The sequence below is a fragment of the Notothenia rossii genome (genome assembly GCF_949606895.1).
Source record: "Notothenia rossii genome assembly, chromosome: 9".
Lineage (NCBI taxonomy): Eukaryota > Metazoa > Chordata > Actinopteri > Perciformes > Nototheniidae > Notothenia > Notothenia rossii.
In genome coordinates, this window is record NC_136907.1 from 32,863,342 (window position 1) to 32,891,300 (window position 27,959).

Consider the following 27,959-nt stretch of genomic DNA (forward strand, 5'->3'; position numbering starts at 1 on the left):
AAGCCTCCGCTGACTAAGAGGGGTGGGGACCTCCAGTGGAGGATTCTCCATGCTGCGGTAGCTGTAAATGCATTTGTTTCAGTTATCAACCCTACAGTGTCTGATGCCTGTCCTTTCTGTGAACAGAGGGAAACCATTTTTCATTGTTTAACGGAATGTGGTCGACTCCTTTGTCTTTTTCAGTTACTCACTCAGATGTTGATTTAGTTTAATGTGGTTTTTTCTAAGACAATGTAGATTTTGGGTTGTAGGTACAGTCAGAAGCAAAAGTGCAAAAGTCAGCTTTTGAATTTTTTGTTGGGGTAGGCTAAAATGGCCATTTACCTCAGCAGGAAGAATAAAGTTGCGGAATCATTAGATACCGATGCAGTTTCGATTTTCCAGAGGATGGTTAAAGCAAGACTGAAAGCGGACTACGGTTACTTTTGTTGAACAAAAAATGTGGGAGAATTTGAGGCCATGTGGTGCCTAAAAAATGCTTTGTGTTCTGTGGAGAATGAGGATCTTATTTTCAGTCGTTGTCTGAACTGACAATGTGTGTCAATGTGTCTGTTTGGTTATTTGCTTTGTGAATAAAAGTGGTTTGAAAACTCTCTCTCTCTCTCTCTCTCTCTCTCTCTCTCTCTCTAGACAGCGGATTCGCTGCCCGTTTAACAGCATCATCTTTGTCACCACATTATTGAAATGAAAATACTATTTATTTACTTTTCCAAACAGTGAGCAGCTGGGCAGCTGCAGCATGTGTATTGCAGGACATGTGTTGGACACACAGACTGTGTGGTTGGACTCTGTCTCACAGGCAGGTTGCAGCATGTGTGTTGCAGGACATGTGTTGGACATACAGACTGTGTGGTTGGACTCTGTCTTACAGGCAGGTTCCAGCATGTGTGTTGCAGGACATGTGTTGGACATACAGACTGTGTGGTTGGACTCTGTCTCACAGGCAGGTTGCAGTGTAACATCAGAGGAGACTGGGCCAATTGTACATTCTCAAACTGCACCACTTAGAACTAACTAAACCATTTTTTTTATATAATTGTATTCAATAACCGTAACAAAATTAAACAGTATGAATGGATTTGTAAATAGGCATACATATTTGACTTAATATTTTCATAAATATCTTTTTCTCCCAGTTTGTCATGGGACTTATTTTTACCCTATCAAAGAACCAGAATCGAGAACCGGAAGCGAAAAGAACCGGAATCGAAAAGAATAACCGGAATCGTTCAAATCCAAACGATACCCAACCCTACGTATGTGTGATGCAGTAAAATCTTATCGTAAAAAACGTGGGGAAATGTAAAATAGGATGCTGATCGACAAGTGAAAAATGTATTCGGACAAGTAAATTGCCAAACTCACTTGGCCATGGAGAAGTACTCTCTAAAAACGTTTTCTTACACTGAGTGGTTATGCCAGCATCTGAATACTTGACAAACTGTATAAAAAACCAACATGTTTAAGCAATATATCAGCAGTCATACTGTTTGCTATAAACTATACTAAGTTGCCAATGCTACTAGGAGATCAAGTTTTAGACTGATGGTGAGTCACAGCGCTGAGCTTTCTCATACACCAACAAAAACACACACACACACACACACACACACACACACACACACACACACACACACACACACACACGGCACCCAATCAGAGGGATATACAGAATGTTAATGCCACAAATGTGCCACGGGATAGTAGAAAATGTGTGTAGTAGCCTTTGCCTAACCCCTGAAAAAAGTATACAGGCTGTTGAGACTGCTAATAAAGTCAGAACTCTTTAGAGGTGCTACTTATGGCACTGTAAATGAATCCTGCCTCCTTGGTGTTAGGAAATCAATTGCAAAACTGTTATTTTATCTTTCAGTTGATGTGTAGCGATCAGGATGCTTTTAAATTACTAAGTGCAAACTACTGTTGGGAGTATATGGGATAACTTTGTTAGCATTTTTCATTTTAATTATTACCAGTAAAAACAACATTCTATATAACCTTTTCTCACCTAAAATCAGTTTAGATGTCATACAATCTTACCGGTATGTGATACAGTTAAAACACCAGTTAGTTTTGTTGTAACTCTTCATTTGGTTTATTTCTTTATAACATTTCTGAAAGAAAGATTAAAATGCTTTAAATAAGCATACATCATTCATATTTTGAATATAAAGAAAGTAATATCTTAAAGGGTATTTTTAAAAGTCAGTTTGCACATTTAGGACTTACTAATACATTTATTTCCAGCAATGAGGATGTTTAGTTTCTCTGCTGATCATAAGATAAGGAATCATCCCTCATGCACCACCATTATTTCCACTATAGCTGGATCCTTATCAAATGTCAGCAGTCTCTTAATTCGTCTGCTTACAGAGAAGTCACAATTGTCTTAGGGAAGCCTATTCTGGGCATTTCAACCTGAGATGATTTCATATCGCAATTAGATTTGTTGCCAACAATGATGGTCTGTCGTTTGTTATGAATTCATTTGCACCAGGGAATGCAATAATTGCTTGAATGTTACCCTGAAGCCTTTCAGCATTAATTAACAGTAAATTGTTGGGCTGTTTTGTTGAGAGAATACACACACAATTTTGGTCAGTGCAGAATGTCAGTGCAGCACAGACAGATCTCAGGAAATACTTTGTTTTGTTTCTGGTAAAATACACTAACAGAGGAAGATCAACAATTTCATCATCATTCAAGGTTTCTTTGGACAAACTTCATGTTCGAGGTAAAAAAATATACATTTTTTTACAGGCTACAGGGAAGAGCAGGATCATTTGACAGCCTGCATAGACAGTAGATTTGTATACACTCCAGCTGCATACGTATGGACAAACAATTCAAGAACCTTCAAATTTGAAAAAACACCAATACTGATCAAATCATTTGGGATTTATGTATTTTTATATATTTATATAAATGAATCTCCATCTCCTTCCCTCAAGCTTGAGTCCTGGGAACCTGAGAGTTCTGCTCGTTATCTTAGCTGTTCCTAGGACAGCGTTCATCCGGACAGAGTTCTCACTCTCCCAGTGTTGTGGTTACTGCCCAGATCACCATTGGAACCACCTTTTGCCTTCACCTTCAATCTTCTTCAGCTCCTCTCTTTGCCCTTGGTTTTTCCCAAGCTTCCTGATGTTGCTTTCACCTGGGATTGCTTGTCTATCGCAACTGCCTTCTTCTTGTGTGTTTCCACCACCACAATGTACTTTGGTTAGCCATCTGATAGAGTTGAGCAGCTCAGGTAGGACTAATTGTAGGACAGACAAATGTTTTAAACTGAAAATACCTTTTTTCAAGGCTATCACTCCCTTGTTACCTCACAGGGGACACAACCAACAACATAACTCTCTACCTTGTGAAAGACTCAAAGAACCCACAAACACCAACAGAAAACCAGTACTTAAATACATACAAGACCAATCAAAAAGACAAGACAAAGCTAGGGTGGGGAGGAAAACACAAAGGCACCAGGTGAACAGTATCAGATAATCAGAGAGGAGGAAAAACACAGAGACAGGAAGCAAATACAGACATGACAGGGTGAACACTTCAAAAGTAAAAATCACCCTTTGATCAGCCTGGATCTGGAAGTCCCACAGGATCTTAGCTTTGTCCATCTCACTTGTTCTCAGCTCACTCTTCAGAACCTGCCTTACTCTGTGTAGGTACTTGGCTGTGGTTCGCTTTGCCTGCAGGATCCAAGGGGATTGTATCTGTCCTGAACATCCGCTATGTTGCCTTCTGGTAAATCCACCTCTATAGTTTTGACTATCTTGCCTTCCTTTGATACAATCCGACCATACTTATTTAGTTAGGATTGATATCCTGATGTCATTGCTGAAGAGCCTTGTGGGGTCAGTGAGTCAATGTCATGCATTCTTGGCATACACCTTGATGACATCCATGTAGAGGAGGGGACCGATGGTCACTCCACTTCAGAACTGGTATCCTTAGCCTCTCCTTTTGAAGATTTAACTGAAGGGGTTTAGCCTTATGCAGAATAGCAGCGGGGAAAGAGCCTCTCATCAGTAGACGCCACACTTGATGGTAACTTATGCGTATGGCATTGAGTAGGCTTCTAGAGTCGTCTTCCACAGTCACATTGAGTTCTTGATTCTAAGTGTCCTGATGATCTGATACAGTTCTAAGCAGTCTAGTATGCAGATGTGTGGCATTCGAGTCGTAGGCTTTTTGTAGACGATCATTGCAGTGCACAGATTAGTCTGTCTGTTCTTAGGTGCTAACTTTAAAATGAATGAATGTTTTCAGTGTATCCAGCAGGGTGTTAACACAGCTCACACTGCAGTAGAGGACACAGTGGACGAAGACACAGGAGGAGAGGACGCTGAGTGAGAGTGCACCCTGTGGTCAAGTGCCATGGATTAGTGGTTCCATTCTGCTCTATAGTTTACTCACTGAGAGTCAGGGCCAAGTGAGGCCATAGTAACGCTCTGACACTAAAACAAAACACCAGTTGGGTTCAGCTGTGAATAAACCGATCTGAACACCGATCTAAACACTGATAAAAGATCAGGTGTCACATACAGCTCTGGAAAAAAACAAGAGACCACTGCTGCATTATCGGTTTCTCTGATTATACTATTTATAGGTATTTGTATGAGTAAATTTTGTATTTATTTTTTATTCTAAGAACTACCGACAACATTTCTCTGTGTTGGAATTCAACAGACACTGGAACGGAATGGCTGCCATACATGGTGGAGATTAAGATTTAAAGCTCACCTATTATGCTATATTTCAACAATATATTATAAGGCCATATCTATACAATACATGTCTCTGAAGTGTTTTGCTCAAAATACCAAACAATAAACCCATGGGCTGCGCCAGAGATTTTCTTTTGGGGGTGCTGCTGCGGGGTAGCTTGATGTTTCATAGAGGTTGCTCAAACATGTAGGGTTTCCCATTAATGTACCGGCGCTACAGTTTAATGTTCTACTGCAACACTCCCCACATGCACATACACAGTACACCCCCGACTGTTACAATGAAGGCTCGATAATCAGCTCAGGGCATATAGGTATTATTGGGGCGACTGTGGCTGCGAGGGAGTGCGGTCGTCTTTCAACCAGAAGGTTGTGGGTTTGATCCCAGCCCATGCAGTCAACATGTCGATGTATCCTTGGGCAAGATACTTAACCCTGAGTTGCTCCCGATGGCATGGCCATCGGTGTGTGAATGTGTATGAATGTTAGGTCCTATAGAGTAAGGTACACTGCTCTGTATGAATGGGTGTGAATGGGTGAATGACATGTAGTATGTAAAGCGCTTTGAGGGGTCTTAAAGACTGGATAAAGCGCTATATAAGTACAGTCCATTTACCATTTACCATTTAGGTGAAGGCAGGGGTAAAGCGCTATTTTTTACAAGTGGGGGGTGGACCTAACCTCCTCTAGGGGGGTCCGAGGGCATGCTCCCCGTGGAAGAATTGTTTTAAAATGTTGAAGTTAAAAGCATCAATCTGGTGCACTTTGAAAGTAAAATGAAGAGATCTATGGATACATCTCTCAACACCCATATGAAACAGAACTGTAAACAGATGTGCTTTTTCTTTATGGATATTTTACAAATCACTCTCCTTTTAAACTGTATTCTTATAATGTAATAATAAGAATCAGTCTTTCTAATGTTATATAAAAATAGCCTCCACATTAGTATCATGAAAACATCATTGTGTAGGAGATAGAGTTACATGTTCCAGGGCTCGATATTAAGGACTGCCCGATGGCCCGGGGCCATCTAGTATTTAGCTCGGGCAATGAAGCCTCACCTGCTGGTTGCCCGATCGGGAAATCTATTTTGCCAGTATCATGCAGCTCGCGGATCGGTAATGAGTGACCCGACAGTAAAACTAAACATATCTATAAGTAGTTTAGGTAGTTTGAGAGGTAATTAAAATAGCTACGTGTGATATGCTAACCTGAAGTGTGTGTTTTTCCCGCTCACCGCTGCGTGTGATCATGCAGCGCTGCGTGTCGACTCGTCAGCAGCAGCTGATCTCTCTCTCCCGTCAGTTTAGACTTTACTCGCGTTTGTCCATATCGATCAGATCTAGCTAGTTCTAGCTAATGATATGACTACCTGCTTTTTAAAATACATCTAAACAATAAGTGTCGCTATGCAACTGGGTGAGGCCACAAAATAGCGCAGCATTATGCATTTGTTTAAATGCACACCGGAACCCCGAGGCATTACCAACAGATCAACGCACAATCAACCCATACAGGGCATCTCTTTCTCCACATTAAGTGTTAGACATTAGAATGGACTCTTCTTGTCTGTCACATACTCTTCTTGTCTGTCACATAAGTGGCGCAACTGAAGCGGTATTGCGCTAAAGGGAAATGATTATTTATCTCCTCTCGACTGCTGCTCGGGTTTGCTCGGTCAGCTTCCGGATGAGGAGGCATTCGTTCGACCAACTTACAGTAGATAACATTACAAACATTTTTAACAGGGGCCATAATCTTGTAAATAATGTTTGTTTTGGCAGTTATAACTGAATGTAATGTTTTCTACTTTTTTACATCTGGGAAGGCATTTGCCTTCATCAGATGGAAAGTGTCTTGACCAACAACTTAAGTATTTCTTATAGCTATGCAAGGCATGCAAGTGAGCAAACACAAACAAGAACAAACAAACAAGTGAAATGAGGAATACAATTGAAATTGTACAATATAATATTGTGGTGGTTCATCTTATAATTCAGTCTAGAGAATGCAACAGACAGCATCTAAGACCTTCAAAAATCTAAACCCTTTCGCCATTTCCCAAAATCCTTAATTTCATGCACAGTGTTCATTCAGATTTTCTTTTGGTCTCAATCATCAAATGTTTTTTTCTTAGAACATTTCCTGGTTAATCCAACCAGGACTTACATTTTCAATATCTGAAATTGGATTTTAATTAGGCAACAAAATCAAAGATGTTATGTTAAAGCCTATATTTTGTTTGGGTTTGCATTTACTTCTGTAGTTTTCTTTACCCTTCAGTTGTGGAGCACTACAAACAATTTAGTGGAGGACTTTTGGTCAGAAGAAAGTTAATCAGAAGTCAATTAAATAGCTTTAACTTGCAATTAGCAAACACTGAACAAGCACTTAAAACAATTTGAGATTTATTATCATTACCTTTTACTTTGATTCATTCATTCAATTTAATTTAACAATGAATTTTTCATCAGTGTTAATCTGCATTTGTTTTCCTTTGTTGTTTATCAATTAAGAACAATGGTTAAGCTTGATTAAAATGGAAAAGGATAACGTTTATTACACAATCTGTGCACATTTCAATTGATCCTTTTTTCAAACCCATGCAAAGAATAAATGTTGTTTAGATTCAAGGATATTTTGGTTCAAAATCGAATAATTATCCATCACAAAACTTTTTCCAAAGTCAGGTGAAACTGAGGCAGTTTTCCACCGACAGATGGTGAAGGAGTGAAACAGCTGTGGTTAATATTTAGGGTGCATGCTAAATGGCCACTGGAGCTTTAAAGGGCATATGGCACAAGTCATACAGGAATTAAATGGCTAGTGGGAACAGAAGGCAGACATCTTCTTCACCTTTTAGCTGACATAATATATGACGATGCATATTGTTCTGGTGGAAAGGTGACAACTTTACTGACTATTAGTTTACCCAGTGGGAGCTGCTCAGGCTGGGACAGGGTGCTCTAATGCCTGCAGTCACACATTTACATTTAGTTATTTTATGGATGTCACAGGGGATTGTATTACTTTAAATGACATGTATTGTTTATGTATAAGGTATGCATAATAAGATAACGGCACTCTGGTATTAATATTCTGATGCCAGCTGTTACACAGTTTAAAAAAATATAAATCTGTTGTGTAATAGTATAACTATTTCAGGCTATGACAAAATATTAGAGCAGACATATTCACTGTGAGCCTCAGTGGGATGAAATGGACAAAAGCAGCCTCAGGCTAACATCTCTGAAGTGCAGTGTTAGCAATATTAGATCTGTTGACCATATTTGTAAAAGCTAATAAAAAAACAATTGTGGTATTAATTCCTTTGTTGCCAATCTGACTATGTGTCATGCTGACTGGACTTTGCCCCTCAGTTATAAAGAAATCAGGAATAAAATTAACTACAGCTGTATTTTGTTGGCCAGCTCTATGTTGCGGAATGACATTAAGTAATCCTTGAACCGTGTTTTCTTGAATCTTCCTCTGAGACAATTACGTTTTCCACCACTTCTCTGGCATGTGCACGCTGCAGCGGTCCACATCCTCAAACAGACCAGTGTCAGCTGGCAAGTTTTCCGGGAATAAGATCCCTACATTCATTCAGCAACAAAAGGAACCAGTGTATTAACTGATTTTGAGGAGGTTGTTCCCAAGCGGCAAACTCTGGGGCAGAGCCGGGAGGCCAATAAGGAAGTGCCACAAACTGCAGTTCATCTATTGGCCGATGGGGTACCAAACCCCCATGTTAAAATGCCCAATTTTACAGCAGAAATAAACATGTTTCTACCCCTGGATGCAATACAAATTATTCTAGATATACAGTAGTTAGATTCCACCTTCATGATTATGAATTGGTGAGTGAATTGTTTTATAACGCAACCATTTTAGTTATATTAGGTCTTAACGTTTTTGCATAAATTAGGGCGTGGTCACCTTGATTGACAGGTCTCTGCAGTGAGTGCTGCTTCTAGCTTTTCTGTTTCTCTGCTAATTCCGTTAGCTCAGTAAGCTCCAGGATGCTACAGGGGCGAAGCTGCTCGGCTGATCCTCTGCTTATGTTGATTGTTAAATGAATCAACCCTTTACAGGGACAGTAAACCCAATGGGCCAATTACATATTTCCCTAAGTAGAAGCAGTTTAAACTGTTAATACCAGATACAAGATCCCAGCTGGAGTTGATCTAGATAGATTGATTTATTTCTATTGTTCCAAAAGAAGAGATTTGTTCAGGGAGCGCATTATGTGTCTCTAAAACCGAGATACTTTGGTAAATATAAATATAAACCTATTTGCAGATAACAAGACATTGTGCATTAGTGAGCGTATCTCTTTCTTGTCTTTTTCCATCGATACAGTATGTCCTGTATCTGCAAATTGAAAATGGGTTGAGACGATTTCTAGCATCACGTACGATGGTGCCAAGCGAGCGGTGGCTCTGTAATTTAAATTTGAGAGGTTGGAGGTTTGGAGAACAATGATTTAGGAAGCATTGTGGGTAATTAGGAAACGTGGATTTCCTGAGTTTGTGTCAAGTCAAAGGTAGGACTTAAGGAGAGACCTTTGACTGATATAAGACAGAGACGTGCACACTACTCCCAGGCTTTCAATCAATAACAGCTCCTGACTAGGGACACAACATGAAAAGAACGGCAAAACTGGGCTCAGATAAAGCTGATTGGGCGTCGTCGTGCCCAATCAACCCGAGCAGGTGTGGCCAGAATGGCTCTGGCAACAGTAATGTAACTTGGTGAAGAGTCTTCCTCTATATACAGCAGGGTGAGAATTAAATTACAGTTTAAGAAAAAGATGGAGTTTTGTTACTCTTTAAGAAAGTTAAGAACTACACAGCTTTCTGCAAGGGAGACAGAGCTAACTAATGCAGGGCCACCGCTCCCTAGACGCAGATCACGCAGACTGCGTGGGGCCTCATCTTGCAGAGGGGGCCTCATTATGCGCAAATGCGGCGCAATTATGCGCTCCGCAGTTACCCCGCTTAACTAAAGACAACTAACTCATACAGCCTGTCTTTGTGAAACTAACCCTTGGTTTCCTGCATGAAAGCAGATTGACAGACCCATCCACCCCTCACAGGTGTATACCCTATCTGCCAAAAAACATTACACCTTTAAAGATACAAATTCAGAACAACGGGAACAATATATATATTAGCTTCAAATAAGCCAAACCATTCTAAGTGCTTGCATTAGATTCAAATGGCCTAGACACGTTAAGCACTACATGCCAAGGTTCAAGCGAAGCAGGTTTTTTTTCGGTCAGCAACAAAATATGTTTTGCTGTCCTGATATCAAAGGGGAGATCATTCCACCATTGGAGACAGGACAGCTACAAAGATGGCAGAATACGTCCTGCATTATCACCAAATGTTGGCACTACACGTAAATGTAAGGTAATTACTGTGACCCTTATTGATTTTAGGAAATGAAACCCTCCCATTTACCAAATGTCTTGTCCAATATTATTATCAGACTTGATGCATTTGAAGTGGTAACGTGTTTAAGCCCCCAATAAATCACGGCTGGCAAGAAAAGTAGTTTTACTTCTGTGAGTTTGATTCAAAGTTGGATTTACACAAGAATGCAGACTAGCAAAAATACTCACCTGGACAACAGCAACAAATAATTAAAGAGCAGAAAACTGGCTCCAGCAGTAATGTGTTCACCCCTATGGAGTGGTGCTATCACTGCTAAGTGCTAATTGTAAGAGCCTTGTGGGGCCGGGATGCCCAGTCCTGTCCTCCATGCATTAGTCACATTGATGTGCTACATTTAGAGAGAAATTAGGGAAAGGAAAGACTAGCCAGAAACAAGAGCAAACATGGTTTCTAGATAATGTTCAGTCTGCCTAAAGCAATGCTAGAATACAAGCCATCTTTTCGCCCTGGAACGTGTCCACCTCTCAGCATAGGCCGCTATTTTACATCAATGCTTGCAATTATGAAGATCTGTCAGTGAAAAGTTGTCAGTTATCTCCTTGGAGATAAAGATTTTGATTGAAGTTATTTTTGAGCTGTTTTAAAAGACTATTTTTGCACCGTTTTTGTTGCTGACAAAAGGTCTCCTGCACAGAAACATCTCTATTTGTAAGTACAATGGTTTTCTGAAAAGCGTTTGCTTCTGTCACATCTGTGACTGTGATTACTCTTCTCATCCTTCATCACTACAGTTGGTGTGAAAAATGCTCTAAACAGTACATTCAAAAATGGAAAGAAAGAGAAAATATAACTAGAGTGTAATCTAGGGAAGGTGCTTCTAGTGCAGGAGAATGCTGTAAGAGGATTGTCTGAGCCCAGCCGCCTCCTCTGAGACCAAACACAGCCAGAGGATAAGAGCACACCTCCATATTGTAGCAGTCATTCTACTCCCGAGGGGGCCAGTGGAAGGAGAGTGAAGGTGGTCATAGGAGGTCATCAAAAAAAGATAAAGATGATGGCAGATGCAACTAAACTTTAGTTTGCCCTTCAACACTCAGACCGAGGCCTCAGACAGAGGTATTGGTGCGATGTGACGGTAAGGTGAGGGAGAAGAGAGAAGGCCAGGAGCCGGAATCAGCAGGAAGCCAGTCCTGAGGGAGACTCCGCTCCACAGGCAGCTGGAGCGTCCAGTCATCAAATGGGCCGTTGGCAGTTTCAAGTACCGTCTTCCGGTGCAGAATACAGCTTAGAGCAGTGGTTCTCAAATGGGGGTACCCCTAGGGGTACGTTGGAGTACATGAGATTTATTTTATGTTAATGAAAAAAACAACATAAGTAATGCATTTAAACAAACAACTAATAGTAGATTAACTACTTTATTCAAAGGTTTACAGTAATTCTGGATATTTAATAAAATGGGAAAAATAAACGGGGTGCTCTCTTTTCCTCTCCCTCTCCTGACAGCCCGTCAGTCTCGTGCAGCTCGCTGAACCTGTAATAAGTGACCCGACAGTAAAGAATACATATATTTATAACCAGGGGTGCACATAAGTGGTACGCAGGTACGCATGCGTGGCAACAATCTGAAATGCGTACCGTCACTTGTGTCACAAAGCGCATTTGCGTACCGACGTACTTGTGAAGCTTTCCCAGAAGGGGGTTAGATCACCGGACGACAGAGTCGGTCTCCGTGTGCACTGACAGGGCTGCTGTAAACGTCGGTCTGTACAGCAGCACTGCGCTAAAACAGCTGATCACAACGTTCACACTCTCTGTGGGCACGACGCTCTGCACTCCACTAGCACCCCCCCCCCCCCCCCCCCGATACAAAGGGCTTCATGGGAACTTTGAGGGGAGCCAGTAGTTGGAGTACCAAACACTGACTCCAGGTGTTTATAACTAGTTTAGCTAGTTCTAGAGTAGATGTTCTAGCTAAGTGTGTTAGGTCTAACTCTTAGTGTATTTAATTTTGGTCCACTCAACGGTCCGTCACAGCGGCGGAGCTGTGATCATGCAGAGCTGCGTGTTCTCCGTCAGCAGGAGCTGATCTGATCTCTGATCTCTCTCGTCCGGTTATAGGCTACTTCACTTGTGTTTATGTCCAAATCTATCAGATATAGTTCTAGTTAATTATATGACTGCCTGCTTATCAAAGGACACCAAAACAATAAGCGTTGCTTGGCAACGGTGTGTGGCTGCAAAGTATAGCGCAGCATTATGCATATGTTTATATTACCTCATTTACCTCATTCACACCAACGGTGTTTCAGGGCCGGTTCGGAGCTGGAGCTTGAAAAGCACCGGGTTTTCCTCTTCACACCGCAGCCTCTTAGCTCCGGAATCCTGTTCGTTTCAAGCACCAAAAAATTGTCCGGCCAGAGCAAAAGCACCACATACATCACGCTTACGTCGAGGCGGGAGCAGGGGCGGGATCAACTTCTGAACAACAACAAAATCCAGTTTGTACACAACGATGGAGAAACTTAACAAGCAGCAGTGGTCCACTGAAGTGATCAGCTACCTATTGGGAATCTGGTCTTCCAAAGAGGTACAGAGGAAGCTGGAGCACAATCGGCCATTGTTGTTGTTGTCGGTTTCAGCTGTGAGGGGTTTCCGCGGGCTTTGGCTTTATGAAGCAGGCACGCAAACGGTTACGTCATGACGCAATGACGCAGCACCAGTCTGACTCTGGGCAGTGTGAAAAGAGCCGGAGCTAAACCGAAGAACCAGTTCTGAACCTGAAAAGCTCTAGCACGGAGCTTGAACCGGAGTTGCGTTGGTGTGAATGAGGTAATTCACAGGTGTTTCAGGGCCGGTTCGGAGCTGGAGCTTGAAAAGCACCGGGTTTTCCTCTTCACACCGCAGCGGAGCAGCCTCTTAGCTCCGGAATCCGGTTCATTTCGAGCACCAAAAAATGGTCTGGCCAGAGCAATAGCACTGCATACGTCACGCTTACGTCGAGGCGGGGGCAGGGGCAGGGGCGGGATCAACTCCTGAACAACAACAAAAAGCCAGCGTTTTATCCAGTTTGTACACAACGATGGAGAAACTTAACAAGAAGCAGTGGTCCACTGAAGAGACCAGCTACCTACTGGGAATCTGGTCTTCTGAAGAGGCACAGAGGAAGCTGGAGCACAATCGGCCATTGTTGTTGTTGTCGGTGTCAGCTATGAGGGGTTTCCGCGCGGTTAGGCTTTATGAAGCAGGCACGCAAACGGTTACGTCATGACGCAAACAATGACGCAATGACGCAGCACCAGTCGGACTCTGGGCAGTGTAATAATAATAATAATAATAAAGCATTTTATTTATATAGCGCTTTTCACGACTCAAAGACGCTTTACAATATGAGGGAGGGTAGACAAACAAGGACAGGCAAACAAGTAAGTATAGTAAAATAAATAAAAAGGCAGTCAAGAGGAAATTGATTGAGAGGAGGGGGGCTTATGGGTAGGCAGAGTTGAAAAGATGTGTTTTGAGGCGGGACTGAAAGACTGTGAGGGACTCAGAGTCACGGAGATCTTGGGGGAGGGAATTCCAGAGCCTAGGAGCTGCCACTGAGAAGGCTCTGTCCCCAAAGCTGCAGAGTGTGGATGTGGGAATGGATAGGAGTCCGGCTGCGGTGGATCTGAGGGACCGTGGGGGTTGATAAGGAGTGAGAAGGTTTGTGAGATAAGGGGGGGCCAAATGGTGGAGTGCTTTGTAGGTGAGGACCATCATTTTGTAATTGATGCGATGGGAGACAGGAAGCCAGTGGAGCTCTTTGAGGACTGGGCTGATGTGATGCCATGATTTGGTATGTGTGAGGAGACGTGCAGCTGCATTTTGAACCCGTTGGAGTCTGTTGAGGGATGTAGTGCTGATGCCGTAAAGAAGTGAGTTGCAGTAGTCAAGGCGGGAGGAAATGAAGGCATGGATTAGTCGTTCGGCTGCGGGGCGGGTGAGAGAGGGTAGGATTTTTGCAATATTGCGGAGGTGGAAAAATGAGGTTTTGACTGTTTGGCGGATGTGAGGTTCGAGGGAGAGGATGGGGTCAAAGATTACGCCAAGGTTGCGTGCCTGATTGGAGGGGGAAACAATGGTGCCATCGATGGTGAGTGTTATGTTAGTGACCTTGCTGAGGGTGGATTTGGAGCCAATTAGGAGGAGTTCTGTTTTGTTGCTGTTCAGTTTGAGGAGGTTATGTTGCATCCAAGTTTTAATAGCTGTCAGACAGGAATCGATGTGGGTAAGGGGTGGGTTATGGAGGGATTTGGTGCTGAGGTAGATCTGAGTGTCATCAGCATAGCAGTGGAAGTCCAGGTTGAAGTGGCGGAGTATCTGACCGAGGGGCAGGATGTAAATGATGAAGAGGAGGGGTCCAAGTACTGATCCTTGAGGAACACCTTGGGTGACTGAAGCTGTGGCAGAGGAGTGGTTGGGGAGGGAGATGAAGTGGGATCGTTCAGTGAGGTAGGACTGGAGCCATCTGAGTGCAATACCTTCAATACCAATGTCCCTGAGTCGGGTGAGCAGGATGTTGTGGCTCACGGTATCGAAGGCTGCACTCAGGTCGAGGAGGATGAGAATATTGAGGGAACCAGTGTCAGCAGAGGTGAGGAGGTCATTGAGGACTTTGACGAGTGCAGTTTCTGTACTGTGGTGAGGACGAAATCCAGACTGAAGGGGTTTATAAAGCTGGTTGGCTTGGAGATGGCAGTGAATTTGATTGGCTACAATGCGTTCAAGAGTTTTTGAGAGGAATGGTAGGTTGGAGATGGGGCGGTAATTAGTGAGGGAGGAGGGATCAAGACCAGGTTTTTTGAGGATTGGAGTAACGGCAGCAGTTTTGAAGGCAGAGGGGACGGTTCCATGGGACAGCGAGGAGTTGAAAAGGTTAGCAAGATAGGGGCAGAGGACGGGGAGGCAGGACTTCAGGAGAGGAGTGGGTAGAGGGTCAAGGGAGCAGGTTGTGGGATTTGAGGAACCGATCAGATGGAGTATTTCAATTGGGGTAACGAGGTTGAACTGGGAAAGGCGGCACTGGGGAGGAGGAGTCAGGAGGTCAAGGGAGATGGGGGGAGAAATGGTAGCGGTGGAGGTTGGGGGAGATGCTTGTATATCAGATGGAGCTGAGAAGGAGTGGTTAATGGCGTTAATTTTGTCTGCGAAAAACTGGAGGAATGAGCTGCAAGTAGCGGAATTAGAAGTAGGGAGGTTATCAGCACGAGGTTTGAAGAGCTTGTTAACTGTGGAGAAGAGGGTCCTGGGGTTACGGGAGGGGTCAGTGAAGATGTTGGAGAGGTAGGCAGATTTAGCGGCAATAAGAGCATCTCTGTATGCATTGAGATGGAGTTTGTAGCTTATGTAATGGACTGTGAGGGATGATTTCTTTGAAAGACGTTCAAGTTGGCGGCCTCACTGCTTCATTTTACGCAGTGCGGGTGTGAACCAGGGTGAGGAGGTCTTGAAAGTAACAGTTTTATTTTTGAGGGGGGCTAAAGTGTTGAGGGAGGTGAGTAGGGTGGAGTTGAGGTGGTTGAGCAGATCGTCAGGTGAGCTGAGGGTTGCGTCCAGGGGGAGATTAGACAATAGCAGTTCAGAGAGATGGTTATGGTCAATGGAATGTAGATTACGGAAGGTGATGTTTCTGGGTGGGCAGGTGTTTCGGGTGGGGGGGGCAATGTTGAATTGTATGAGTTTGTGGTCGGAGAGGGGAAATGGGCAAGGGTGGAGGTCAATCACTGGGAGGTTGGTAGAGCAGACGAGATCAAGAATGTGTCCTTTCTCATGGGTGGGGAAGGTGACATGTTGGGTGATAGAGAAATTGTCCAGTAGGGTTGTGAATTCGGATGCCAGCTTGCAGGTGGGTGAGTCAATGTGAATGTTGAGGTCACCAAGTAGTAACAGACGTTGAGAGAGGGATGAGGCAAGTGTGAGGAACTCAGTGAAATCGGAGAGGAAGGAGGGATGAGGTTTAGGAGGCCGGTAGATGAGGATGACTGTCAGTGAGGGAGGGGCTTTGAAGGCAATGAATTCAAAGGATGATACTGAGGGGAGGGTTAGTTCTGTGATCTGGATGTTCTGATTGTGGATTACAGCAAGGCCGCCACCACGGCGGGAGGGGCGGGGTTTAGTGATGTATTTAAAGCCAGGGGGGGATGTTTGGTTGAGGGAGAAGAAGTCATCGGGCTGTTGCCAGGTTTCGGTGAGCAGAAGGAAATCAAGGGATTTTTCCAAGATTAGTTCATGGAGGATGAGGGCTTTCTTGTTGAGTGATCGGATGTTAAGGAGGGCAATATTAGTTGAGTGGGAGGGGCGTGGTATGGTCACAGGCTGAAGAGGTGAGAGGTTGTCCAGGTTGACAGTGCGGGGAGGAATATGAGATGGGGGGGAGGAGCGGAGAGGAGGTGGAAGGAAGTGTGTTATTATCAGTTTTTGGTGGTTGAGGGCGGTGGAATCCACTCCAGGTATTTGGGCCAGCTCTGAGCAGAGGGCAGTGGAATCCACTCCAGGTATTTGGGCCAGCTCTGAGCAGAGGGCAGTGGAATCCACTCCAGGTATTTGGGCCAGCTCTGAGCAAAGGGCAGTGGAATCCACTCCAGGTATTTGGGCCAGCTCTGAGCAGAGGGCAGTGGGATCCACTCCAGGTATTTGGGCCAGCTCTGAGCAGAGGGCGGTGGAATCCACTCCAGGTATTTGGGCCAGCTCTGAGCAGAGGGCAGTGGGATCCACTCCAGGAATTTGGACCAGCTCTGAGAAGAGGGCAGTGGAATCCACTCCAGGTTTTTGGTACAGCTGGGATTGTAACGGACCAGTGGTGGGTGTATAATATGGAGTAATAAGTGCGCTCAGATGACATGACAGTTGTGGGACATGGCGGTTAGTCGACCAGATAGATGTTATGGATGATTTTCCGGACTGGGAGTAAACAAATCTGCGTTTGGAACCTCTATGGACATACCTCGGTCTGCGTAGAAGCCCGAGGCAATTGATGACAGACAAGCTTAGAGGAAGCGCAGAAAAGTTGTTGAGATTAAAAAGTTGGGAGACAGAGTATCGTAACATCGTAGTGCCGCGGTAGGATGCTAGCGTTAGCACAGCGCTGGCTATGGTTGTAGACCAGCGGCGCTGAAAGTGGAGCTGTTGGCAGCCGTCAGACAGGATGAGAGGTCAGTTGCAGGCTGTCCTTTACAGCAGATGGGGGGACCGGCAGGAAGAAGAACCAGAGTCAGGGCCCACGGGGAGGGGCAGGACGAAGAATGGGGCTGGTTATTTGATGGATGGAGCAGCGTTAGCAGGTAGGTGTAGCAGGGTAGAGAACCAAGCGTCCGTCAAAAATGGTAATCGGGTGTAACAAATATGTCCAGATCAGAACAAAAAAACAACAGAATAGTTAGCAACCTATAGCAGTAGAAAGTGGTCAGAAACTCTTAGATTAACACAAAGAAAGACGAGATTTTCGGACAGAGAAGCGGCGAACAGTCAGCGCCAGCGTCCTCTCACGCCGAAGAAAAAAGAAAGAGCAGTAGAAAGAGCCAGAGCTAAACCGAAGAACTGGTTCTGAACCTGAAAAGCTCTAGCATGGAGCTTGAACCGGAGTTGCGTTGGTGTGAATGAGGTATATGAGGGGTCAAAATCCCATGCTCATACAATGCTCATATATATTTTTCTTTTCATTTCCATAGCCCCAAAATAAATAAATAGATATACCAATTTTAGGAAAAGTAACTAAATTTGAGCAGTGTGGGTGTCAAGCCCTTGGGTATTTTTGCAGTTTCCAGCTTGAAAGGGATGGTACAGTCCATAGGAGGTTTTCACTGGGTTTCACTCGTACAATGACCACAGCTTTGTTTTCTTTTGAGTTCTTCTTTACTTTAGTTGTTGTTGTTGCAGTACAGCATATGTAGCAAGGTTGTAAGGTGAAAAAACCTTAAATGAAAAATTAAAATAATTACTGTAAATACAATGCACATTAAATCATAAACGCAAAAATACATGCTTTACATAATTCTTTTACCACTTGTGAATATTGTTTTCCCTTTCTTAGTGTATTTTTATGAATTATGCTTTTAAACAGTTTTTAACTTATGCAGTCTCATTAAAAATGCAAATACAATAGACTGAATTTTTAGCAGCATTCAAACCGTTTTTATCAATCTACATCTCTCAATAAACAAATCACATTCGTTTTTAACTTAACAATCATGCTGCTTTAGTTTGAGGACATCAAACAAACAAATGACACTGAACTAGAACGTACATTCTATACATTCTAACGTGCGCCACGTACGGCAAGTTGTAAACTCTTCTATAACCACACAGTTCGTCTCTCACCGGCCGCCTCTCCAGCTTTTTATGGCTGCACCAGTGCTGCTTCTTTGTCGTTTCTTCTGCTGGTTCGTTGCTGCTGCTGGACGCACGCTCTTTAGTTTGTCCCTCTCCAGCTTTGATTTCCGCTCTCCTTTCAGGTGCGGTGCTTTTAAAGGTGCAGCGACGCTGATTAGCAATTAGGGAATGATTACAGACAGCTGCCACTCTGTCAATCAGCCCAACTTTTTAACCCTTTGCTCTCCTATGGATTCTCCAAGTTGACTTCACAGTGGGTTTTATATGAACAGAGTTATACATATTTTCAAATGTATGGGAGGGCCAGGCTATGTCAAATAAATGCATGTGTCTGTTGTGATTTGTGATTCGTCCACTTAGACCAATCACAGCGTCACACTCTACCGCCTATTTTGGATTTGTTTATTGTGCATTCTGTAGACTCCCATTCCTGTTTGAATTACAAAATGGACGTCAGAAATTGGCTTAAAAGGTCTAAGGATTTATTAAAACGAAATAGCGATGAAAAAACTGCAGCCGATGGTGCTGCTGGCGACCCTGCACTGCCGTTGCAGCAGCACACCTTAATGTCAAAAGCTTGACCTCGGCAAAGCCCAAGCCTTGAATCATCAAGGCGGCCGCCACCAACGCTGTCCTCCGAGGCACAGCTCCTTGTGCCCCTTGCATCACCACCCTGTCCCACACCCGCCAGCATCCTCCTCCTCCTCCGTGCCGGTGCCTCCACTACCTTGCAGCACATCAACAGGTACTATTGGGCCAGCAACCGCTCAAAGACCAACAGCCCCAGATGATCTTGGGGTTAATAAACCCAACCAGATGAAACTGGATCGTTATCCAGGGAGATTGTTTTCAGGAAAGAAGCGCACTTTTGCCACTGCATGGTACAACAACAGACTATGGCTTGAATATTCGTTAAAAGCCGACGCAGACTTTTGTTTCCCCTGTAGACAGTTTAAAGTAAATACGTCTTCATCTGATGCGGCTTTTACTGTCAAAGGTTTTTGCGACTGGAAGCACGCATTACAGACTGATAAAGGACTGCTAAGCAGTGGCGGCTGGTGGAAAATATTTTTGGTGGGGCTATGGAAACGGTGACAAAACCATACTAGGGCATTTAAAATCAGGAGACTAAATATGAACATTGTGTGTGTGTGTGTGTGTGTGTGTGTGTGTGTGTGTGTGTGTGTGTGTGTGTGTGTGTGTGTGTGTGTGTGTGTGTGTGTGTGTGTGTGTGTGTGTGTGTGTGTGTGTGTGTGTGTCTTACTTGCCAACCCTCCCGATTTTCGGGGGAGACTCCCGCATTTCTCCCAATTTCTGACAAAATCAGATTAAGTCACGACTGTTTCCACTCAGACTTTAATACAGCTACACCATTGTTTGGTTTCCATGGTAGCGCGTCTCTTTAGCAGCACGCGCAACTGAAAGTCTGAGAGGGGGAGGAAGATGAAAACTGAACAAGAATCGACAACTCAACCCTCTGATCACTCCTTTCCTGTAAAATACAGGTCCAGCCCACACATATGTTCCATGGTGCCACAGGCATTGCCCTTACAACTACAATAAGCATGTAAATGTTAATCTACAGCTCCGGCGATCCACTAGCACCGGAGTCTACACCTGCCGACGCAGCCATCCCCTACTATAGCGTCACCTTGGATACGAATCCAAACAACTCACAGACACACAGGCCAGGGCGCTGAAAGGGCGCCCTTTGAGCATCAGATCTGAGGACGCTGATTGGCTGAAATTATGTTTCGGTGGCATAGTTTACAGATAGCAACAGTCAGCTTGTTGGCTGCAGCTGCTCTGGCTGAGGGCTCCTTTCTACCGCCCGGACGAGAGAGGGTAATGATACACGCTGCGGCCAGGCAGGAAACATGTGACTTTCAGTAACTTTAGACATCGTAAAACAATTTTAAACGAGATTTCATTGTAGATTATACATTTTACTGATACCAACTATATCATATTTACCTTGTTCTTATAAAAAAAAAAAAAGAAAAAAAAAAGAATGTTTGGCAAATATATCAAACATGTGGGAAGAGGGGGGGCGGCGCCCCTAGCGCCCCTATGGGCCGGCCGCCACTGCTGCTAAGACATTTCGCATCAAAAGAACACACTTCATGCTAGAGTTTGTGGAGAGAAAGACAGATACTCGAGGAAACAAATAAGGAAATTAGTACTTTGGCAGATCAGCTGGCACGGAACCGTTATTACGTGTCAGCTGTCGTTGATATTATAGTTTTTTGTAGCTGTCAACCAACTCCCTCTCAGAGGTGACCACGATTCACTCCACAGCATGTCCGAGTGCAGTGCATAGGAAAATAAACCAAGCCCAAGGCGGGCTAAACAGTTCATCGTCTCCGTCTCTACTATTTCTCTCCGAGTGCAACGATGAGGAAGCTGCCATCCTTAACCAGTTTGCCTTGCTCGTGATTTACTCGGAAGGCTTCCCCAGTCCCCAAATATGACTGATGTGTGATTGTTATTCATGCTATATACTGATATAGGGCTAAGTAAGCAATCAATCCTGCAAATCAACCCTTAGTTGTTCAATATATTTATTCAGACAATGTGAGTAGAAACAGGAATTCTGCTCCCACCTAAGCGCAACGTTGCAATGTTACAACATTTCGCAACTTACCAAAACGTGAAACATTTGAAAACTCTTTCATTTATGCTCCAGAGGGTCCCTACAACAACATCTCAAATAAATGAATTCTAATGTTTTTCTATTTTTGGGCTTTACAGGGTTATGTACATTTATGGACATAATACTGGCTTGGTGGAGAAATTCAAATACTGTATTTTAGAGTACTTGATTCCCTTGATGTTTGTGGTCAGTAAACCGTCATTTGAACCTGGCTTTACATAATTGGTGAAATCTCTTCAGAAAGTGCTCTCCACCTCTCTTTTGATCGGGCATGTCCTCCTGCGAGGGTTCTGCTGCCTCTCTGGTGTCCCCCCCCCCTACCTGCTGGGTCCAAACTGCTGCACTGAGTGTTGTGGTTGTGTTTCATGTTCTCCTTTCTGTAAGAATAAATGTTCAATAAAGTTAGTTTGACTCATATTGCATTATTAATACAATTAAACCCATATATTTATTATGTATATTTCAGTGTTGCAGATATGTAATATTTAATGCAGCCAAACCGTGTATTACAATGCCGTTATGTGATGACTTCCAAAGAGAAAAGCAAGCACACTCGGAATAAAGTATCATTTTATTTTAAAAAAATGTTTTCGGATTTCACATCAACAGGAAGTCTGGTTAACTATAATGTCCGTGCGGAATAATACCCCAACCCATAGATCCGTGGGTGAATAATGTCAATCACCACATTACACACATCTCTTCACATTTAAATTTAAATTTACATTAAAGTATTTCGTGAGGCCTTCTAAAGTGTTTTAAAATATAATTAGGGTTGTAGTTGAAGAGTTTGTAAATTATTGCGTTGTCTGGCGCAATCGCACAACGGCACGTCCATTAATTCCACAACATCGATTTAATACATTAATGTAGCCTTTGTTTCTGCTAAAAGAGGTGTCGACCAGCTGACGCAATAAGAAAATCGGCGAAATCGAGTGTGACTATTAAAAAATAAATAATTATTATATTAATATTGACAATAACAACCGACCGTCGGGGAGCGTTTTCATGGCGTCTATTATCAACGCTATGGGAGGTCTATGAAGGTCTATGGGACGCCCTGCCCATTGAAAACTGACTCTCAAGGGGTACCCTGTGCGTAATAGAGTGACGAGGAGGGGCCCTGACCGACCGTCAACATGTGACGGGTTGGGAGTGAGAACGTGTTGGTTAAGAACATACAAAGGAAACAGAAAGGCCAATTTAGTGGATTTGAATGAAAGACCTTCTTACTGCAACACAATAACCATTTTAAAGTATCACACCTAAACACATGCATCGGATATCATATTTAATGTTTGTCTGTTTGGGAGCTTGTGTGTTCAGTCCTTGGGCTAATTTGACAAGATCAACGCCACTTACTCACAGATCACAGATTGTTGCAGTGTCAGATTTCACAAATGATTACAGCTTGCACATTATAGCTTTTGTGTTAAAAATCTGGTGGAAAAGGCCACTGGCTGTAAAATGCGGCCCTGGCATATTTCCTGTTGGATGAAATCACATCTCAATAGTCAATGCACCATTGTACTAGCTTAGAATTCAAGGTGGCTAAAATGAACTCACCTTTATGTGAAGTTACATTTGGGGCCTGCCACACACAACTGAAACATTGACTTTAATGAAATGTATAATGTCAACAGATTTCACATACAGTAGATGTATTAGGTTCGTTGAAAGCTATAATATTAAGTTTAAATAAAAAATATTAGGTTCAACTTAATTGTATTGCTTTCAACTAACCTCATACAGTTATGTGAAATCTGTTGACATCATTTAATTAAAGTCAACGTTTCAGTTCTTGAGTGCAGTCTGTCAGATGGAGGTCCACTTGTCGAAGTGTTAATGAATTGTCCTTTATTGAGTGTATTACATTTTTATACAACCAGTTCTAAAGAGGGCCTTTTGTTTCCTGTCAGGGTACCAAGTCATTTCCTGCAATCTATGGTCTTTTTTAATACAATGCTTGTAATTGGGCTTCAGAAATCTCTCCAAAAAGCTGCACACAGTGGCGTCTGGGCAGCAACGCTCCTTAAGCTAATGGCTAATATGGCTGAGGTGCTCCACAGAGTGCTTTTAGACGCTCATTTGTGCCGCTGCCAGCCGGTGCTTTAATGGCTCTCTGATTAGTCATCCAGTCGGGCTGCACTGACACTGATGTTTGCTGGAATAATGGCCGTTGCTGTAGACCACTGATGTGGGTGTTGATGATGATGGTGATTGTGTTTTTATATTCATTAATCCAAAGTAATACGTAATGATTATGACTTCTTTATATCCCTTTATCTGGGTAATACAGATTGACATTTATATTATAATGCTTAGATTTGTCCCATGTTTGGTCAGTATCTTTTTGTAACTGCCTACATTCTGTCAGCTCTGCGGTGAATTCTGAATGTTCTCAATCAGTTTTTTCTTTCATTTCAGCTCTGGTTTGAATTCTAAAACCTAAGAATGACATAACGAGGATGCACACACACACACACACACACACACACACACACACACACACACACACACACACACACACACACACACACACACACACACACACACACACACACACACACACACACACACACACACACACACACACACACACACACACACACACACTACACACACACCATCATCATCATTGTCGGTCACTCATAGTCGAGTATGACTGTCCTCCTTCTTGGTCCTTGTGGGTCTTCAGGTGGGCATAGAGGCCGATTCTGGACCCGATTATCCTTGTGCAGTGTGGACATGGGAATGTAGTGGTGGAGGGTTTGGGTTGGACCTGTTCTGTGGTTGCTCTCTCCTTCCTGAGTCTGTGCTTGTCTTGTGCAGCATGGCAGAGGTCATCATTGTATAGTGCAGCACCCTCACGGACAAGGTTTCTCCAGGTCGCCCTGTCTGCTGCCATGTCTTACCAAGCTTGTAGGTCTATGTGGCACTTCTTTAGGTTTGCTTTTATGTTATCTTTGTACCTCTTCTTTTGGCCTCCAGGGGCCCGTTTCCCTTTAGCAAGTTGGGAACACACACACACACACACACACACACACACACACACACACACACACACACACACACACACACACACACACACACACACACACACACACACACACACACACACACACACACACACACACACACACTACCACTAATGACTTCAGTGGGAATCAGTAGAAAGTTAATTGAAAACTACTGGAACTTGTTTTAAATCGTGACGACACTAGCTGAAGTTGTGAAATATCATTCAAATCAGTTTTTGTTCAGAACATTTTCAGGTTGAAAGAATCTGGAGATAAATACTGTATCTTTGACAAAATTAAAGTTTTAAGAAGCTGCTTTTTTTAATCGAAGTATATTAATAATAATAATTCAGTGTACTAAAAATCCAACAAGCTAATAATAATAATAATTATTATTATATTTTGACATATAACTTTCTCTCACTACATTGCTCGTAATTCAACAGCCACTCTCGGCCTAATACAGTTACCGTGATGAGAATGCTAAATTACCTGTGCTAGCACTTCGTCCGGTTCCATGCAACAAGCTGATTATCCCTAGCACCCCTCCCAGTGAATCCCAGCCAGCTGCAACAGTGTGTGCAGCGGAGGATTTGGAAAACATAATGGTATTATGCTAATGTCAAGATATTGCTGGATTGACATTTCTACTGATTGGGATTAGTGCTCCCATCCATTTCCCACCCACGCAGCAATAGCTTAAGGTCTTTCTGTCACCAGAACATGCTTTAACATTGCCGGTGTCAGGGGTAATTTGTGCTGTTAGTCAAGTAGGCTTGTTTCTATGCAATTAGTTTATTTTCTTTGTGTAATGCGTGCATGCCCTGAGCTGCCTGCCCTCTGGAAACAAAGCAAATCCCAAATGCATAGACATACTGCAACTGGTCTCTGATTTAAATGTATTCTTCTTAAATATATCAACATATTTCACACAGATGATTACTATATTTTTCTCCCCTGATAAATTAACATTTCAACTTCACAATTAAAAAAAAGAGGTGACAGCTGAGATATTATCAACATGACTTCTCATCCACTGCTTTCTGCAAAAAGTCTTTCGTGTTTTAGTTTTCACACCAATGCATTACATAAGCTCACCTTCACCAAGATCCTTACAGTAGAATCCCTGTGTTCCCTCCAGAGGGAGTTTTTCTCCCACACACTCCCGTAATAGATAACATATACATTTATATAAATATATATATCATTTCAATTCCCATAAAACTTTTGTTGAAAATATTTGTTCACTAAAGCTGATTGTTGTCTGTTAACAAACCATTAGGACAAATGTTTTTATTCTAATAATACATAAATTATAAGATGCTGCAATTCTATAACATAACTGCCCCAGTGATATGCATTTAGAAGTGACAATTCTAATAAGGTCACTACATGTTTCTTAATTGCGAATACTACGACTGATTTACTAACACATTTCTCTGTTTGTTTCTTTTTTTCTGCACAGGCACTCATACATTTGTGACGGAGGGGGAACATCTGGAGCTGACAGCCGTCACCAAAGAGCTGTCAGGGTCTTACGAGTGCATCGCTTCTAATGACATCTCCAGCCCTGACGTCAGGACAGTGCAAGTCACAGTGAACTGTAAGAGTCAAACGGATCACTCTGGTGGAATCATGTAGGGCTGGGGCAAAATATCATCACATAAAGACCACTCTTTTACTATTCTATTTGATTATTTGGTCTTCAATGCACTCAAAAATAAGTAACTGTTGTCACTATCTATTGTCTAACCGCTTCATATTCTTCTTTGTGTCAGTTTATTTTAAAAGAAAAAGGAATTTGCCAAAATCAACAAGAAATGTGGATTTATTCTGTATATGACACCAACAACAAGTTTATTTGACTTTGTTTTACAGACCCTCCCTTCATTTCTAAAGCGAGGAGTACGGGTACAGCAGTGGGACAAAAAGGAGTCCTGCAATGCGAAGCCTCTGCTGTCCCCAGGGCAAATTTTGAGTGGTACAAAGAAGACAGCAGGTGAGTCTCCCTCCTGAACTCTGAATCTGTGATCTGTGCAGGCATGACATCGTTTGAAGTCAGAATGCAGACACATTGGCCGTTTCTCAATGTCGTGTAAACCTGTTGCAGAGCCACTATTTCAAGTATACAACGTCATCGAGTGGCGCCGAGGGACTGTTTAAATGCATGTTAAATGACCAGCATTCTGCGCCACTCGATGATGTAGTATACTTAAAATAGTTGCTCTGCAGCATGTGTACTCGACATTGAGAAACGGCCACAGACTTATGTCACCCGGAGCTGCAGGGTGGGGACCAGACTGCAGCTCCGTGTTGATCAGTCATGGCTCTTCACACATCCCTGTTTAAAATGAGGCTGTCCTTTTGAAGTAATAAGGTGTTCCGTGTTTGTTCTGCACATTGCTCTCTCAATGGGCAATACTGTATGTTAATCATCATATCAGGAACATTCATGTTTTTCAGTTTTTCCTTTTCTTGTTTTATGTCAAATCATATTTAAAGCAGGATTGGAAACAGAAGCAACTATTATTATCTGAATTGTAATCGGTTTATAAGTGTCGTGTATCTTGGAGGTTAAGAAGTAATTCCCACAAGGTAAAACATGTTTAAAGTGCAGGCTGGAGCTTCTGTAAACACTGCTCACTGTTAAATGGGCCCCGACAGACACAGCACTGCTCATCAGTCCCCACAAGACCAAATCAGTACTCAAGAGTAAAAGAATGAAGGTCGCTGATAAAACAAATGTTTACCATCCCCAAACATGAAATAAGAAATGCGGTGAGTGAAACAGGAGGGATGTTGTTGTGCACTGAAGGATGGAGTGCACACACACATGCAGTCAATTCACTGAGCGGAACTCAGTTTTAGCTCTAATATGAAAAATGGTTTACCTTTGACGGACGATAAAATATTTCTATTTTCATGACTATCTCAATTTCAGAATTCCTTTATTCGTCCCACAAAGGGGAAATAACGTTGTTACAGAAACATATAGATAGAGACAAAGAGAATGGAACACTATTTTATAAAAAGGCATGCATATATTTAAAATAAAAAGTATTACAATTTCACAGAAGTTCACATTCAGGTAGATAAGTAGTAGCAGTATTTATAAAATAAAGTAAGTGTAGTATTGTAAAATGAAGTGTGGTATATAACAATTTTTATTGCACATAGTTACGTAAAGATTCCTGTTAAAGTAATGGATGGACTGAATACGAGAGGCAGCCAGGTGTCATAGTCTTTGTTTGTTTCATAGTGTTTTACATAATTGCACATTGTTATTATTTTACAACAGAGGGGTAATAGTCTGTGCTGTTAAATGTGTGTGGGGGTCTACCAGGGTCAGTGGTGGTCTGACAGCCGCAGGACGGAAGGACCTGTTTAAGTACATCCGGCCAAGATTTGAAAAAAGGCTAACAATCAGACACATGGATCAGACTCATGTTAATAATATCAGCCCCTCATACTGAATATTTGACAGTCTTCTGATATCTTCCACTGTCCCTATGTATATATTTAAACGTAAAAGTTCAGATTGTATTTTATATTTTGAGATGTTTGTATAATACATCTGAAAATATAAAATGTTTTATATAAACATTAGAAGATAAATGTTTGTATAAACATAATGTAGAATGTTGTGAAAAATCTGCTCAAAGATTGTAGCTCGAGACTTTATGAATCACCATAACAACCTAACGAGGCGTACTTAATATGTATCTTTGTCTGACATTGCAATGGATAATGACGGAACTTGATCTGACCATTAAAGTATTGT

At 42.6% G+C, this 27,959-nt stretch overlaps 1 protein-coding gene across 2 annotated transcripts in view; it reads left to right on the forward strand.

The window, feature by feature from the left end:
• The window catches only part of opcml (opioid binding protein/cell adhesion molecule-like), a 641,537-nt gene that overhangs the window by 605,233 nt on the left and 8,345 nt on the right, over positions 1-27,959 (forward strand). For both annotated transcript variants that reach the window (XM_079651662.1, XM_079651661.1), the window contains 2 exons: positions 25,644-25,781; positions 26,057-26,177. In XM_079651662.1, the coding sequence (XP_079507788.1) occupies positions 25,644-25,781; positions 26,057-26,177 (259 nt within the window). The remainder of the gene's footprint in view (positions 1-25,643; positions 25,782-26,056; positions 26,178-27,959) is intronic.